Source organism: Priapulus caudatus, unplaced genomic scaffold (genome assembly GCF_000485595.1).
Source record: "Priapulus caudatus unplaced genomic scaffold, Priapulus_caudatus-5.0.1 Scaffold833, whole genome shotgun sequence".
NCBI classification, from domain to species: domain Eukaryota; kingdom Metazoa; phylum Priapulida; class Priapulimorpha; order Priapulimorphida; family Priapulidae; genus Priapulus; species Priapulus caudatus.
In genome coordinates, this window is record NW_014577894.1 from 89,847 (window position 1) to 108,973 (window position 19,127).

A 19,127-nucleotide genomic window follows, 5' to 3' on the forward strand; every position below is an offset into this window, starting at 1 on the left:
TCCGTCTCGCCTTCTTAACATGCCCAAATCATTGTGAGCTCTGTCTCTGTCTAGTTCTATTCGTATCTCTCTTAAACCACATCTCCTTACTGCCACTTTCTTCACTGGATATCCTATCCTGCATCCAACATGAATCCACACATCTACATCCATCCCATCTACATCTATGGGAATCCACACATATACAATCATATCCCTAGCAGAGATCTCTAATTCCTATTCACAAGAGATTACTCGCGACATAACGGGATTTCGCATATGTGATTTTGCAACATAATTCAGCAATGCTATGTTAACAATTTTACAAACTCGCATACATCAAAGCAAGCTTTACAAACATCAAACAGGTTTAATAAGAAGGAATTACCAAAGGGCCACTACTCGATTGCAGAGCGAAAACGTTGCCCACCACTCATTTTGTGCAGTAGACAATGAGGCTAAAACGAGCAAAAACGTTACGCACATGTTTCCACTCTTGCTTTTAAAATGTGAAGCATCTTGCGTCATCAAGCCGCACACATGCTGAGATCCTAACCACATGCTGCTTGATGAGGGTAGCGGATGACAGCGACATACACTCAGGGGCCGAAAATTAAGCCAAAATGCTGAACAGACACCACCCAAAATTTTAAGCCAGGCCCTTAGACAAATTGACGAGAACCTTACAAAGTTTGAACAGGCCTCATTTTTGTTCATTTATTCCATTATTAATAAAAGCATTACCTGCTGTGTTTATTAGGCATACCTCATAAATATCTATTTGAATAGTTTGTATTAAGAAAGTAGAGTAGAGTCTTGATTACGTGAAGTGAAGACTAGTCAAGAAGAAATTTAGTAAATATTGGTTGATATAAAAGGCCAATATAACGCAAAATTTTGAATAGGGCCCAAGTATTGATTATTATGTGGGGTTTGCAACTGGTGTTTAGAGGTGGTTCAAGCCGGGTGGCCGCCGGCAAACAGCGCTAATTTCGCGCACTGCCTACACTATCAACCATCCACTGAAATGTATAGCTTACTCATGTCTGTTGAGAACCTCTGGTGGTGCATGCAGGCCGGACGGTTGGTGAACAAACCTGCCACGCGCCGCTCCTGCAATGAAAAACGAACACAAGTAAGGGCACAACTATATTGACGGCTATACAAGTAAAGTACGTACCAAACAACAATGCCTACACAGATGTAGATCGCGTGCATCAACAACGCCGGCTCTCTACACCCTCGAGGCCGTCAGATACGCGCTGCACGTGCTATCGAAGAGACGGACAGCGTTTTCGGCGTCTCATGTACGGAAGGTTTTCCGGCTTTCGCGTGGAAACGGAATTCGCACCTTGACGTCCTGCTGAACAGGTAGTCGGCGTCAAACTCGATGTCGTGCTGCATTGAAAATGGCTGCGCTACGTTGTGACAGCAACGGCAAATCTTGCCGGCCAAGACTGAAGATGTCGACAGCTGCTGGAAGTGCCGCCCCCCTAGCAGGCAGGTAAAAGATCATGTTAATGAAAATAAACAAGTGGAAAATAATTTCGCCCACTCGAAGATCGCCCGAAGCACCGCAACAGAATTCAGCGTTGCAGCGAAAAACGCGACAGCCGTCATTCAAGAAACGCGTGCGCAACGATTAAAAAAAAAAACGGCGCCAAAACGATCTTCTGAAGATTCGCGTCGCTACACGCCCGAAGTCCCGCGAAACTGCGCACTTGTCGCAGACGGCTGGCGTGCACGCCGGCGGCGACGACTACGGACAGTCTCGGCGAGAGCGACTCCGCAGCTTTCCCGTCGGCCGCGGCGACGAACTATACATAGGCCGCTAGAAGTTGTTGAGATCATCTATCGGATGCTGCAGACCCTCGCTTAGAGACCCGATTGACCTCCGTTGTTCGGGCACGGCGGCAGTGACCGCTGATAGAGCGGTGCCGCATTCTGCCCACCTTTGTGAAACGCAATCCAGCTTCATCAGGCAAGCCCTAGAGACAATCAGAGGCGAGGAAATACGCGTTGTCAACTGCACGAGGTAATACTGATGAGGTGCAGCACGTATGCATCTCTGTCGGCGCGTAGTTGCGTGAATTGAAAATCGCAGGAGAGGTGGTAAGGACAAAGCCACCTAAGCAAAAGTAAGGTGACGTAAGGTAAGTTTGAAAAAAATAAGATAAGGTGAGTAATGCGATGTGAAGTAGAGTTAGGTAAGGTGATGTAATGTAAAATAAGATTAATGAATAAGGTAAGGTAAGATTGAAGTAGGGCAATGTGATGTTTAGTGAGGTAAGGTAAAGTAAAGTGAAGTAAGGTAAGGTAAGGTGAAGTAAGGTAAGTTAAGATTTAGGTGAGTTTAATCCAAGGCTACAGTACTGTGACATGAAGTAAAAGAAGGGTAAGAATAAGGTAAGTTTAGGGTAAGGTACGGTAATGTCAGGTAAGATAGGCAGATTGTTGCTTGACATTGCCTGAAGCAAACGAAAGTAAACAAACATTGTCGTACGTGTCCTGCTCTCGCTGCAATCAACTCCGAAAGAAGCCTTAAAAACTTTCATCCCGACCCTCTGAGAATGAGGATTAGCTCTATGTGTGATATTGGATCAGTTCAATAATGCAGGGCTAAATTTTAAGGTTTTTTTTGGGTTGTCCGACTAGCATATGGTTGTCCCTCAAGAGTTTTGGTTGCTCCGGATATTATTTAAACATGTGCTGCATGCGCTTTGCTCACCTGATGCTCAGTGCTGCTTAAAGCAAAAGGCCTAATCATGTACATTTTGTATGTATTGTAGTGACAGTGTCTTAGCGAGCACAGATTTATTGATTTTATAGGTTGACAGCCGTGCAACCACGGAAGCAATTTGTAGTTGCCGTGAGAGAATATCCGGTCATCACGAACGACCGACGACTGCAAAGATTGAGCAGCCGCACGCGAGTAAAAACTTGTGACAGTGGTATGCTCACCTATGCGACATCATAGTGCAGACCTCGGACAGCAAATGATGGGTCATATGTTAACTTGCTTATCTCGTTCGGATACTAAAACATCAATTGTAATTTGTAAGCCAATAACAAATTCACATCACTTACGCACATATTGCTTTGAATATAGCTTAACAAAGTGTTTTATAAATTAACCGAGACAATAATTAATGTGCTTTTATTTGCTCTGTGACAATAAGCAAATAGCCTATATTTACCTGTATTTGTCGATGAGGAGTGTGTTGCCAATCTATATACCAGAAACAGTAAACTCTGTCCATAAATTGCCAGTGTGTAGTCGTAGTCAAACCCGTAAACTTCTATGTCACGCAAGCTCAACTCATTATTGCAGAACACTGCTTTTGGGTCTATGTCTGGAGTAGGTGGCAAACCTACACAAGGGAAAGTCTTATTACCTTATATATAGAAAATAGAGATAGCCTGTATCCCATATAGCAGTTAACCCTACATGCTCAAAAAGCATTTCAACACAGCAATCTAAATGTGTAGTCACCCAAATAACATTATTGCCACGAAGCCCATCATTGTGTGCAAAATACTTAAATACCGACAAATAGAAAGTTGTGCTTCCACCACCGTTCTCGAAGTGGCTTTATTTATAGTACCGTGAATGTATTGCTACCTGCGCTCTAATACCTCGATTGATGAAGCCTATTAGTGACCACTAATAGTGTGTATATATAGGTGTGAGGGTGCATGTCATCACTATGTGTGTGTGTATGGGAGGAAGGTCGAAGGGTGTAAAGCATGAATGTTCGCGAATAATACTGTCACACTCCAAATAGTAGGATCGATTCAAATTGCAAGGTGTTAGTTCATTCAACCATGTTCTAAAGGCCTTAATAATAATTAATAATACGGCAGCATTGGGCTACGCGTCCGGAACCGGTCGCCTAGCCTCCAGGCTACGCATCCGGACATTCACTCACACAGTGATCGGCGCGACTTGCGTACACGCATTGGATTGCGCAACGGGACGCTCTGCTGATTGCCGTAATATACAATTATATGCACTGCTGCCGTCTATCCTTTCATCCGTCCTGCTACTCGCTCTCTCTCTCTCTCTTTCACACACACATGCACAGCTCTCTCTCTCTCTCTCTCTCACACACTCTAGCTCTCTCTCTCTCTCTCTCTCTCTCTCTCTTCTCTCTCTCTCTCTCTCTGCTCTCTCTCTCTCTCTCTCCACACACACACACACACACACACACGTGCACACACACACATGGCACACACACCACACACCACACACACACACCTCTAGCGCTCTCTCTCTCTATCTCTCTCTCTCTCTCTCTCTGCTCTCTCATGCATACACACACACAGCTCGCGCAATCAGCAGAGCGTCCGCTGTTGCTAAATCATGCGTGTGAGCGTGTCGCAAGATCACTGTGTGAGATGAGGATGTCCGGACGCGTAGCCTAGCGGCTCTCGTCGCAAACCGGTCACGTAGCCACAGCCTTAAAGAGATTACGTCACCGTAAATACTAAAAAATAAAAAAAACATTTCCACTTTTTCACAAAATATAAGTAATTGCTGTTCACTTTATTATGGTTAAATTGCTGCATTATACGAGTGAGCCATACACTCGTGATGCATACATAGCCATAGCAAGCAATTAATGTCAGGAACACTAATATCTCAATCGTCCAGGTTTTTTGGATTTTAACTAAGTTTGAGAAACAATCTTATTCAGGTAAGAATTTAATTATACGTTTAGTCACCGTTAGTTCTTACTTTTAATGATAAAAAAATGGCAATGAAGATTTTACAAATTTTACCATAGAAAATTCGGGACGTAGTCAATTTAATAATATTACCATTCTTCCTTGTTTACGACGAATCAAGGAAAATTATCAAAATCACGTTAGGGTAATAATAAGTTAAGAAAGTTTAGTACAAGTGAAGTGAAATTTTGGCTGAAACTCATTACAATAGCCTACAGTGTCAGTACTACTAGCTAGTGGTAAAGTAAGCTAGTACAAGTAGCTGAGTAGTGGCAGTAGGCCTGTACCATACGTATTTGGACGCTCGTCCGAAAACTGGATGCTCCTAAGTGCGCATGCGCCGGCAGGCGCCTCTTGTTTTTGCAAGGATGCATGCGCAGCATGCGCGCAGTAGTCATCTGCGCATCTCGCCCATCAAAAACGGTCGCAATAAACAAACATGGCGGCCAACCCGGTTGCACATGGAAGCATTTGATTGAAACAATTTGCAATGTAGTCAGTTAGTAAGACTGTGTTATGTGTGTCAGGTTACAAGCACTTGGCAGCAAGAACAAGTCGCGCAACCTGCCAGCTACAGCACACACGCGCGCGCCATTAACTAATATATATACAACATGGTGCCTAACTCGCCGCCGACGGACACACAACTCACCGTTTTTAATCAGTTAACAACTCCGGTGTTCCTCGCAGGTGACGCCACTTAGTTGAAATCGGCGGAAGACTGCTTAACAAGCTACACCCGCCATTTTTGACAATCGGCCCGCCAGAATGCGCTCAAATCACAGAAATTCCTCAAATATCCATGCGAAAAGATCCTTTGAATGCTACCTATGAAGAAGGCGGCAAGGCCGGCTGCCCCGATTGGCTGCAAGCAAGTTTTAAATGTGTAGACAGGCTGGCGCAATAAATGCAACTGACTTGCTGCAGCCAATCAGCGGCAGCCGGCCCTGCCGCCTTCTTCATAGGTAGCATTCGAAGAATCTTTTCGCATGGATATTTGAGGAATTTCTGTGATATTGAGCACATTTCTGGTGGCGCCAATTGTCAAAAATGGCCGGGTGTAGCTTGTTAAGCAGTCTTCCGTGATTCCAACGATAGTTGGAAAATGGCGTCACCTGCAGCGAAGCACCGGAGTTTGTTAACTGATTGAAACAGTGAGTTGTGGTCCGTGGCGGGCGCGAGTTTAGGCACCATGTTGTATATATATCAGGAGTAGATAATTAGCGGAAGGAGTGTGACATCAATAAACAAGGGAAATTCGTCTATTACTAGCCTTATAATACCTTACGATTTTACTAGCGTAACTCATCCAACTTGAGCTCAAATCGGACACAGCTACATTGCGCTCTAGGCATCGTGCGAAATCGTTTCCTCGTATACACCCGCAATCCGGAGATTACAGACTAAAACCTACGACAGGCGATTCTCCCATTCTTTGGCCATCAATCCAAATCCATTGCGTGCCTCTAATTTCAAACAAAAGGCAGCTACCTAACGCGCTATTGCTAACTCGGCGGGCATGTGGCTCGCTAGGAGATTAGGCATCAACACTCGGCGAGATAACCTTTGACCGATACACAGCTACACAGGCCACCTCTGCACATAGCTGGCATGCCTTCACGCACGCACGCCAACCTCAATGGCAGCCAGGCAGCTGATCGGCTTATAATGAAATCTCCCAGCGAGCCACATTGCCCGCCGAGTTAGCAAGCTGTGGTTAGGTAGCTGCCTTTTGTTTGAATTAGAGGCGCGCAATGGATTTGGATTGATGGCCAAAGAATGGAGAATCGTGTCATACGTTTTAGTCTGTATCTCCGGATTGCGGGTTTATACGAGGAAACGATTTCGCACGATGCTAGGCGAATGTACTGTGTCCGATTTGAGCTCAAGTTGGATGAGTTACGCGTAGTAAATCGTAGGTATTATAAGGCTAGTAAATGACGAATTTCCCTTGTTTATTGATGTCACACTCCTTCCCTATTATCTACTCCTGATATATATAGTCAATAGATGCGTGTGTGCTGTAGCTGCAGGTGCCGACTTGTTCAACAACAACAAAACTAGAAAAAAACAAAAGAGCATTCGCGCATGCGCACTTAGGAGCGTCCAGTTTCGAGCGAGCGTCCAAATACCACGGTACAGGCCTACGTAACGTTCAACGTTGTACATAAAAACTGTGTTACCCGCCACAACTTTTTTCGTTCGTTCGTAACGCTCCGGTAAGTTGATAGAATTCGATGAATCTCGAGACATGATTTTTATGTATCCTGCTGCAGTTGGTTCACGAAGGATATCGCTATTTCTTCCATGCAAACGTACAGAATTATATACTGAATTTTGTAAACATCTCAGAGTCAAATAAGCATGCATGATAACAAACATATACCATTTTGCAGATGGCTCTGCCACCTGCCGACAAGAAAATGAATTAAAAATCCGTCATCGTTTGCAAGCGATATCCTGTAGATAAATAAATAAAGATATTAAGCCGTATTTATTAAATGTATATAAATTTTGTTGGATCATTGCTAATGCAACAGGGATTTTGCTAATTAATTAATTTGCAATTAAGTTTTTAGATAATGCCTCGCGGATAAACACGCCCCTGTCGCACAATCAATCGTTATATTATTCATGCAAATTTAATCCCAATGCCATGGATACCGGATAGTTACAATGCGCGTAATTTGTTACCAGTTTTCACGTTCATGCTTAGAAAGAATCGGTTTATGTGTACGACAATAGTCGGTTATTGTTGTTTATCTATGAACAAACACATCAGTTCTACGGGAAGTGTGAGCAGTAATCATACCGCTGCCGAACCAGCAAGTTTTTGCGTAATGGAAAGCGGCAATGCTTTAGTAGGACCGCTCATTAGTGAGCATAACAACACCTTTGATATAGCAACTAATAACGCGGAGGCAAACGGATGCGAAAATGGCAGTGAAACAGTAAGCACGAATGATATAGGTGCAAAGGAAATAGTAAGCCACACACACGCTATCGCCGATATAGAACCTACGACGACATGTGCTAGAGGCGATACTGAGTCTGACTCTGTGTTCGCCGCTACCACCTCTAAAGAGAACTTGGATGATCATGGTGTCGCAATCGATGATTCCTTGATCGACCTAAATATCTCAGATAAAGATAAAGACAGACTCCAGAAAATTATGAATGCTGCTGTAACGAACCAGACTGGTAGGCATACGCAAAGTGAACAAGTAGATCAAATGGTTCATATAGCCACAGAACATTTATAAATAAATAAAATCCTGTCTTTCCCTCCCCCCTCTCTCTACCACTCTCTCCCACTCGCTGTATCTTACACGCTATGTGCTTCGAATCTTGACCTTTTGCTTTGGTTGACACTTACCTGCTGGTTTCTTTGAAGAACTTTGGTTTGTCTGCTTTAGTGATGATGATGTCAAACATCTCACGCCAGTTGTCCCCAAGCAGATACTGCATACCTTTCGACCTGATATTTTATTAAAGGTTCTATCCATGCTGCTTTTATTAATGTAATCTAATAGCATGCAATTTTCCACATACAAAAGCTGTATATATTGTATACAGTTAGCTGCGATGGCCATAAAAAAACAAATTAGAAACGTACAGTATATTTTGCATGAAGAAATATTGACACTTCTACGCTATTTGGCTAAAGCATAAGCCGATAACAACCATCAGGGCAGATAAACAACCATTCAATGGAAAAAATCATTTTGGTCACCTGATGTTTTTTTGCAATGTGCCACGCATTGGATAGCGATTCGACGGCACGTATGAAAGTCTCCTTACAGAGCAAGCTCTTTATTTCAGCGGGTGCAAAAATACGTGAACGAATTCGGAAAGGGCAACGTTGCAACCAGCTCATGCCTTCATGCATGCGTGTGGATTCTATACCACCATCGGCATGCACAACTGCCAACACGCTCACAGTGAACCCCCCACCCCCACACACACACACACACACACACCCACACACACAGTCACACGAATCACGGATATTATAGAAAAGCACTTACGCACAAGGATAAGAATTGGTATTAGGAGGATATGATAACCTAATTATCGTGTCAGCCTACTCCTGATCTTTACTATAGTACTATCAGGAGTGAATAATAATCTATTATTATTCACTCCTGGTAATATTGATAGCCAAGAAATGCAATACTTGATCTTTCTAATATCTGGACCTATATTATGTGCTAATGTAAAACAAGCAATGCATACTCATGGTGCCAATAATACTAGCAGAGCACAACATGGAAAATTTCGGTGCATGGATAACACATATACGTTGCTTTCCGATCAAGCATCGAACTTAAAATGAACTAGATCTTCGAAGGCTACCGACGCATTTGACGACAGAGAAAAAGAACACATGGATAGAAGGTAGTCAGACAGGGATTGTCAACTTAAACGTCTGCACACGTGCAATACACGGCGGTTTCACAGAGCTTAGATAGAGGGGTACTCTTGCTCACACGTATGCATAGCCGCTGTTTGTCACGAGGAAGATGCTTTTTCCCGCATCCTTCAGCCTCCGCAGCATCTGCTTCAAGCCGTCGTCCTTCTCCACGTATTTATCTGGAATTCGTCACGTGTTAACGGATACATAGCATTTGCGAAACTTCGTCGATCACTTTGATTAATCGTTGCAATGATGATACCAGGTGAACAGAGTTTTCAGAATAGCTCTCACTCACTCTCTCTCTCTCTCTCTCTCTGTGCCCATGAGTTCTTTGTGTGTTAACATATGGTGTGATTCGAGCACCCATGGTAAGGTCACAGGCACATCATGGTCTGGTCAGAGAATTTGGGTAGAGTAGAAAGAATGAGAGAGGTGTGTTGTACGGGTTGTATGTGCAAATGAAGATGCTGTGTAGGCGCAAGTAAAGATATCGTATGCAGAAGTAGTAAAACCATGGGTACAACTGAGGGATTGCCGTCTGACACTGAAAGGTTGATGGTTGCTGAGATCAACAGTACAGAACACCAACACGGCAACATAGCAGACAAGGAGATGTGCAAGATCAGAGTATTAACTGCTGCTTTAGCACTTTCACGATAGAAGCAATCACATCACGGTCAGGGTCAGTATGCGGGAGACACCTGAGCCACACGCATACATGCAAGCAGCCGGCATTTATCGCTCTTAATGGCATGATATCGCATCATCATTATCCCTGTGGCGATGGATCCACACATATCATCATCATCATCATCTTCGTTTATAGTCCATCTTTTCCCGTGCCTGGGGTTGGACTTGCGATGATCCTCCTCCACCGTTCTCTGTCCTGCGTTGATCTTTCATCTATATTCAAGTCCTTCAGATCTTTCTGCCCTGTGCCTATCCATGTTCTCTTTAGTCTTCCAACCGGTCTTTTTCCAGGTATCTCTAATTCTTCCACAAACCTCAGTACTCCTCCTTCCGTCTCCCTTCGAACATGCCCAAACCATTGTAGTCTTCTCTGTCTAGTTCTATTCTGTATCTCTCTTAAACCATATCTCTTTGCCACTTCTTCACTGGATATCCTATCCTGCCATCCATGGATCCACACATCTACATCCATCCATCTACATCTATGGATCCACACATATACAGATCAATATCCCTAGCAGAGATCTCTAATTCCTATTACAAGAGATTACTCCGACATAACGATTTCGCATGTGGATTTTGCAACATATTAGCAATTGTAGTCAAACAATTTACAAACTCCATAAATCAACAAGTTTATAAACATCAAATAGGTTTAATAAGAGAATTACCAAAGCCACTACTCGATGCAGATAGAAAACGTTGCACCACTCATTTTGTGATAGAAATGAGGCTAAAACGAGCAAAAACGTTACGGACATGTTTCACTCGTTTTAAAATGTGAAGCATCTTGGCTCATCAGCCGCACATGTGAGATCCTAACCACATGCTGCTTGATGAGGGTACGGATAACAGCGACATACACTCAGGGCATGAAATTAGCCAAAATGTGAACAGACCCACCCAAAATTTTAAGCAGGCCCTTAGACAAATTGAACAGACCCTTACAAGTTTGAACAGGCCCTCAATTTTGTTCAATTTATTCCATTATTAATAAAAGTATTAGCTTTGTGTTTATTAGGCATACTCATAATATCTATTTGCATAGTTTGTATTAAGAAGTAGAGTAGAGTCTTATAGTGAAGTAAAGACTAGTCAAGAAATTTGTAAATATTGTTGATATAAAGGCAAGATAGGCAAAATTTTGAATAGGCCAAGTGGATTGATTATATGAGGGGTTGAACTGGTGGTTTAGAGGGTTGAACCGGTGGCCACCGGCAAAACAGCGCTAATTTCGCGCACTGTACACTATCAACCCATCCACTGAAATAGTATACTTACTCATGTCTTTGAGAACCTCTTGGTGCATCAGGCCGGACGTGTGAACAAACTCCACGGCCGTCTGCAATGAAAAACGAACACAGTAAGCACAACTATATGAGCTATACAAGTAAAGTACATACCAAAACAACAATCCTACACAGATGTAGATCGGCGCATCAACAACGCCGGCTCTCTACACCTCGAGCCGTCAGATACGCTCCACGTGTATCGAAGACGGACGACGTTTGTCGCGTCTCTGTACGGAAGGTCTCCGCGTTTCGCTGGGAACCGAATTCGCACCTTGACGTCCGTGAACAGGTAGTCGGCGTCAAACTCGATGTCGTGCTGCATGAAATGCTGCGCTACGTCGGACAGCAACGCAATCTCCGGCAGGCTGAAGATGTCGACCAGCTGCTGGAAGTGCGCCCCCTACAGGCAGGTAAAGATCACGATAATGAAAATAAACAAGAGTGGAAAAAAATTTCCCCACTCGAAATTCGCCCGAGCACCGCAACAGAATTCATGTGGAGCGAAAAAACGGACACCATCATTCCAGAAACGGTGCCAACGTTAAAAAAAAAACGGCGCAAAACGATCTTCCGAAGATTTGCTCGCTACACGCCGATCCCGCGAACTGCGATTGTCGAGACGCTGCGTGCACGCCGCGGCCGACGACGACGGACGTCTTCCGGACGACTCCGCAGCTTCCCGTCGCCGCGGCGACGAACTTACATAGCCGTAGAAGTTGTTGAGATCGTCTATCGGGATGTGCAGGCCCTCGTAGAGCCGATTGACCTCGTTGTCCGGCACGCGGCAGTGACCGTGATAGACGGTGCCCATCTGCACCTTGTGAAACGCATCCAGCTTCATCAGCAAGCCCTAGAGACAATCAGAGGCGAGAGAACGCGTTGTCAACTGCACGAGGAATACTGATGGGGTGCACACGTATCATCTCTATCGCGTAGTTGGTGAATTGAAAATGGCAGGAGAGGTGGTAAGGACAAAGCCACCTAAGCAAAAGTAAGGTGACGTAAGGTAAGTTTGAATAAAAATAAGATAAGGTGAGGTAAGGCGATGTGAAGTAGAGTTAGGTAAGGTGATGTAATGTAAAATAAGATTAAGATAAGGTAAGGTAAGATTGAAGTAGGGTAATGTGATGTTAAGTGAGGTAAGGTAAGATAAAGTAAAGTAAGGTGAGGTAAGGTGAAGTAAGGTAAGTTAAGATTTAGGTGAGTTTAATCCAAGGCTAGGTACTGTGACATGAAGTAAAGAAGGGTAAGAATAAGGTAAGTTTAGGGTAAGGTACGGTAATGTCAGGTAAGAATAAGGTAAGTTTAGGGTAAGGTACGGTAATGTCAGGTAAGATAAGGCAGGTTGTTGCTTGACATTGCCTGGAGGCAAACGAAAGTAAACAAACATTGTCGTACGTGTCCTGCTCTCGCTGCAATCAACTCCGAAAGAAGCCTTAAAACTTTCATCCCGACCCTCTGAGAATAAGGATTAGCTCTAGAGTCTAGACTATGTGTAATTGGATCAGTTCAATAATGCAGGGCTAAATTTTAAGGTTTTTTTTGGGTTGTCCGACTAGCATATGGTTGTCCCTCAAGAGTTTTGGTTGTCCGGATATTATTTAAACATGTGCTGCATGCGCTTTGCTCACCTGATGCTCAGTGCTGTAAAGCAAAAGGCCTAATCATGTACATTTTGTATGTATTGTAGTGACAGTGTCTTAGCGAGCACAGATTATTGATTTTATAGAGGTTGGACACCGTGCAACCACGGAAGCAATTTGTAGTTGCCCGAGAGAATATCCGGTCATCACGAACGACCGGACGACTGCAAAGATTGAGCAGCCGCACGAGTAAAAACTTGTGACAGTGATGCTCACCTTATGGACATCATAGTGCAGACCTCGGACAGCAAATGATGGGTCATATGTTAACTTGCTTATCTCGTTCGGATACTAAAACATCAATTGTAATTTCAAATTTGTAAGCCAATAACAAATTCACATCACTTACGCACATATTGCTTTGAATATAGCTTTAACAAAGTGTTTTATAATTAACCGAGACAATAATTAATGTGCTTTTATTTTGCTCTGTGACAATAGCAAATAGCCTATATTTACCTTGTATTTGTCGATGAGGACGTGTGTTGCCAATCTATATACCAGAAACAGTAAACTCTGTCCATAAATTGCCAGTGTGTAGTCGTAGTCAAACCCGTAAACTTCTATGTCACGCAAGCTCAACTCATTATTGCAGAACACTGCTTTTGGGTCTATGTCTGGAGTAGGTGGCAAACCTACACAAAGGAAAGTCTTATTACCTTAAATATAGAAAATAGAGATAGCCTGTATCCCATATAGCAGTTAACCCTACATGCTCAAACAGCATTTCAACACAGCAATCTAAATGATTAGTCACCAGAATAACATTATTGCCATTAATGAAGCCTATCATTGTGTGCAAAATACTTAAATACCGACAATGGCGACAAATAGAAAGTTGTGCTTCCACCACCGTTCTCTGTCACTGAAGTGGCTCTATTTATAGTACCGTGAATGTATTGCTACCTGTGCTCTAATACCTCGATTGATGAAGCCTATTAGTGACCACTAATAGTGTGTATATAGGTGTGAGGTTGCATGTCATCACTATGTGTGTGTGTGGGAGGAAGGTCGAAGGGTGTAAAGCATGAATGTTTGCGAATAATACTGTCACACTCCAAATAGTAGGATCGATTCAAATTGCAAGGTGTTAGTTCATTCAACCATGTTCTGAAGCCTTAATAATAATTAATAATACGCAGCACTTGGCTACGCGTCCGGAACCGGTCGCCTAGCCTCCAGGCTACGCATCCGGACATTCACTCACACAGTGATCGCGCGACTTGCGTACACGCATGATTGCGCAACGGGACGCTCTGCTGATTGCCGTAAATATACAATATATGCACTGCTGCCGTCTATCCTTTCATCCGTCCTCTCTCGCTCTCTCTCTCTCTTTCACACACACATTGGCACAGCCTCTCTCTCTCTCTCCGTCTCTCACACAACATGCCAGCTCCTCCCTCGTTCTCCAGCCTCATCTCTCTCTCTCTCTCTTCTCTCTCTCTGCTCTCTCTTCTCTCTCTCTCTCTCTCTCTCTCTCCCACACACACACACACACGACACACACGTGCACACACACACATGGCACTACAGCACCACACACACACACACACACACCTTCTAGCGCTCTCTCTGCTGCTATCTTCTCTCTCCTCTCCTCTCTCTCTCAATGCATACACACACAAACCAGCTCGGCAAATCAGCAGAGCGTCGGCCTGTTGTAAATCCATTTTTGGTGCGTGTACGCTGTCGCAAGATCACTGTGTGAGATGAGGATGTCACGGCACGTCGTAGGCCTAGCGGCTCTCGTCAGCAAACCGGTCACGTAGCCAACAGCGCTTAAAGAGATTACTGTCACGCGTACAATACTAAAAAATAAAAAAAACATTTCCACTTTCACAAAATATAAGTAATTCTGTTCAGCTTTATTATGGTTAAATTGCTGCATTATACGATGTGACCATTACACTCGCTGATGCATTACATAGCCATAGCAAGCAATTAATGTCAGGAACACTAATTATTCAAATCGTCCAGGGTTTTTTTGGATTTTTAACGTAGTTTGAGAAACCAATCTATCAGGTAAGAATTTAATTATACGTTTAGTCCCACCGTTAGTTCTTACTTTTAATGATAAAAAATGGCAATGAAGATTTTACAAATTATTAACCAATAGAAAATTCGGGACGTAGTCAATTTAATAATATTACCATTCTTCGCTTGTTTACGAACGAACTCAAGAAATTATCAAAATCACGTTTAGGGCTATAATAAAGTTTTAAGAAAGTTTAGTCACAAGGTGAAGTGAAATTTTGGCTGCAACTCATTACAATAGCCTACAGTGTCAGTACTACTACTAGTGGCTAAAGTAAGCTAGTACAAGTAGCTGAGTAGTGGCAGTATGCGCCTGTACCGATACAGTAATTTGGACGCTCGCTCCGCTAAAGCTGGATGGCTCCTAAGTGCGGCATAGCGCCGTGCGAGGCGGCCTCTGTTTTTGCAAGGATGCATGGCCGCCACGGCATGGCCAGTAGTCATCTGCGCATCTCGCCCATCAAAACGGTCGCAATAAACAAAGCATGGCGGCGCCAACCCGGTTGCACATGCGAAGCATTTGATGAAACAATTTTGCAATGTAGTCAGTTTAGCTACAGACTGTGTTTATGTGTGTCAGGTTACAAGACTTGGAAGCAAGAACGAAGTCGCGCAACCTGCCCAGGCTACAGCAACACACTGCGCGCGCCATTACTAATATATATACAACATGGTGCCTAACTCGCCGCCGACGGACGACACAACTCACCGTTTTTTATGCAGTTACAAACTCGGTGTTTCCATCCAGTTGACGCCACTTTGAGTTGAAATCGCGCGAAGACTGCTTAAACAAGCTACACCCGCCATTTTTGACAATCGGCCCGCCAGACATGGCGCTCAAAATCACAGAAATTCCTCAAATATATCCATGCCGAAAAGATCCTTGCTGAATGCTACCTATGAAGTAAGGCGGCAAGGCCTGGCTGCCCCCGCCTTTGGCTGCAAGGCAAGTTTTAATGTAGGTAGACAGGCCTGGCGCAATAATGCAACTGCACTGTGCTGCAGCCAATCAGCGCAGCTGGCCCTGCGCCTTCATGCAATAGGTAGCATTGCGAAGAAACTTTTTCGCATGGATATTTTGAGGAATTTCTGTGATATTGAGCAGCATTTCTAGCGTGGCGCGCACAATTGTCAAATAATGGCCGGGTGTAGCTTTGTTAAGCAAGTCTTCCGTGTTCCAACGATACTGTTGCCGAAAAATGGCGTCACCTGCAGCGAACCACCGGAGTTTGTTAACTGATTGAAAACAGTGAAGTTGTGGCTCCGTGGCGGGCGGAGTTATTGGCACCATGTGTATATATATCAGGAGTAGATAAAGGGAAGAGCTGTGACATCAATAAACAACGGGAAAATTCGTCATTTACTAAGCCTATATAATACCTTACGATTTTACTACGCGGGTAACTCATCCAAGCTTGCAGCTAAAATCCGGACACAGCTACATTCGCTCTAGCATCGTGCGAAATCGTTTCCTCGTATAGCACCCGGCAATCGGAGATACAGACTAAACCTACGACAGGCGATTCTCCCATTCTTTGCGCCATCAATCAAATCCATTGCGTGCCTCTAATTTTCAACAAAAGCGCAGCTACCTAACGCGCTATGCTAAATCGGCGAGGGCGCATGTGGCTCGCCTAGGAGATTAGGCATCAACACTCGGCGAGATAACCTTTGACCGATACAGGCAGGCTACACAGGCGCACTCTGCACATAGCTGGCCATGCCTTCACGCACGGCACGCCAACCTCATATCAGCAGCAGCTGATCCGGGCTTATAATACTCCAGCGAGCCACATTGGGGCTGCCGACGTTTAGCAAGCTGTTGGTTACGCGTAGCTGCTCTTTTGTTTGAATTAGAGAGGCGGCGCAAATGGATTTGGATCTGATGCCAAAGAATGGAGAATGCTGGTCATACGTTTTAGTCTGTATCTCGCGATTGCGGGTTTATACGAGGAAGACGACGTTTCGCACGATGCTAGCGCCGAATGCTACTGTGTCCGATTTGAGGCTCAAGTTGGATGAAAGTATAACGCCGTAGTAAATCGTAGGTATTATAAGGCTAGTAAATGACGAATTTGCCCTGTTTCATTGATGTCACACTGCCTTCCCTATTATTGCTACTCCTGATATATATAGTCAAATAGATGCTGTGGTGTGCTGTCAGCTGCTAGGTGCGACTTGTTAACAACAACAAAAACTAGAAAAAACACACAAAAGAGCATATTCGCGCATGCGGCACTTTAGTGAAGCGGCGTCCAGTTTGCGACAGGCGAGCGTCAAATACCAGCGCCGTACGGCTCTACGTACGTTTGTAGGCCCTTACATAAAAAACTGTGTTACGCCGCCAGCAACTTTTTTCGTTCGTCGTAACGCCCGGTAAGTTGATAGAATTCGAATGAATCTCAGAGAACATGATTTTTATATGTATCCTGCTGCAGTTTGGTTCACGAAAGGCATTCGCCCTATTTCTTCGCATGCAAACGTACAGAATTATATACTGAATTTTGTAAACATTCTGCAGAGTAAATAAGCATGCATGATACAAAACATATACCATTTTGCTGATGGCTCTGCCACCTGCGACCTTAAGGAAATGAATTAAAAATCCGTTCATTCGTTGCAAGCGATTATCCTGTAGATAAATAAAATAAAGATATTAAGCCGTATTTATTAAATGTATATAAATTTTGTTGGATCATTGCCTTAATGGCAACAGGGATTTCGCTACATAATTAATTTGCAATTAAGATTTTTAGATAATGCCTCCGCGGATTAACAGCGCCCCTGTCGCAGCAATCAATCGTTATATTATTCATGCAAATTTAACGCCATATGCCACCTGGATACGCCGGATAGTTACACTCGCGCGTAATTTGTTACCCAGTTTTTCACGTTCATGCTTAGAAACAGATCGGTTATGTGTACGACAATAGTCGCGTTTGATGTTGTTAATATCTCATGACACAAACACATCAGCTTCTACGGAAAGTGTGAGCGGCAGTAATTCCATACGCTGCCTCGCAACAGGCAAGTGTTGCGTAATGGAAAGCGGCCAATGCTTTAGTAGGACCGCTCATTAGTGAGCATAACAACACCTTTGATATAGCAACTAATAACGCGCCGAGGCCCAAAAGGAATGCGAAAATGGCAGTGGAAACACGTAGGCACGAATGATATAGGCTGCAAAGGAAGGAGTAGTAAGGGCCACACACACCCTATCGCCGATATATGAACTACGACGACATGTGGCTAGAGGCGATACTGCAGTCTGACATCGTGTTCGCCGCCTACCACTCTAAAGAGAACTTGGATGCGCATCATGATGTCGCCAATCGATGATTCCTTGGATCGACCTTAAACTATCTCAGTATAAAGATAAAGACCAGACTCCAGATAATTATGAATGCTGCTGTAAGCAACGCAGACTGGGTAGCATACGCAAACGTGAACAAGTAGTATCAAATGTTCATATAGCCACACGAACATTTATAAATAAATAAATATATATATAATTATTATAGTAACATATTTATATATTATATAATGTATAATATAAAATGAAAATATAAACTTGTATAAACACGATGACCACTGACGCGCGTTGCGAAGGCCAGCATGAGTAATGTACCCTAATAATTATATATATATACAGGGGCGTAAGATAGCGGGGGGGATGGGCGGCCGGATGCATCCGCCCCCACATTATTGACGTGGGGCGATGGCGTGTACAATCATCCCCCGCCTACTTTCAGGAGAAAAAATGGGGGATTCAAAATTTTCTGGGAGGACCCGCATACCCCCGCCCTGTTTCTTACCACCTGCTCGAAACCTGCATTGCGCCACTGTTCGAGACGTAAAGCAAATTGAGCAGCGCCCCACTTCAAAAATAACGTTCGCGGCGGCGGCCTGTAGAGTACTGCTACGAACAATATTATGATAATGATATTTTGTATGGCATATCAAAGTCAAATTTCAGTTATCATCTGACAGGGGCGCGAAATAGCGGGGGGGATGGGCGTGGCCCTTCATATCCCTCTACTTTCAGGAAGAAAATGGGGAAGTAATTTAATATTTTACAGATCAATAAATACATGGTTATTTATCTACACAAATCCGTCATCGGCTATTCATACTTGGCTTCCTAATGTATTATTACAAAAAATGGAACGCTGACGATTACATGCTCTGTAAAATGGCCTGTAAACTCGTTCGCAAGAATGACATTTCATTTTACTGAAACTCAGAACGGTAAATTTTGGACGCATTCCCCATATACGCATTTTTTTTAGCAAAACACCGAAAGTCATAATCGCTTGCATTTATTCAAAAATTTGAAATAGA

General features: G+C 43.7%; 1 protein-coding gene across 1 annotated transcript in view; it reads right to left on the reverse strand.

The window, feature by feature from the left end:
* LOC106813838 (5'-nucleotidase domain-containing protein 3-like) overlaps window positions 1–19,127 on the reverse strand; it is a 56,000-nt gene that overhangs the window by 16,841 nt on the left and 20,032 nt on the right. The window contains exons 5-11 of the mRNA XM_014818069.1: window positions 13,209–13,384; window positions 12,966–13,040; window positions 11,810–11,956; window positions 11,378–11,506; window positions 11,096–11,156; window positions 9,198–9,300; window positions 8,084–8,185 (exon numbers count right to left, since the gene is read on the reverse strand). Coding sequence (XP_014673555.1) covers window positions 8,084–8,185; window positions 9,198–9,300; window positions 11,096–11,156; window positions 11,378–11,506; window positions 11,810–11,956; window positions 12,966–13,040; window positions 13,209–13,384 — 793 coding nt within the window. The remainder of the gene's footprint in view (window positions 1–8,083; window positions 8,186–9,197; window positions 9,301–11,095; window positions 11,157–11,377; window positions 11,507–11,809; window positions 11,957–12,965; window positions 13,041–13,208; window positions 13,385–19,127) is intronic.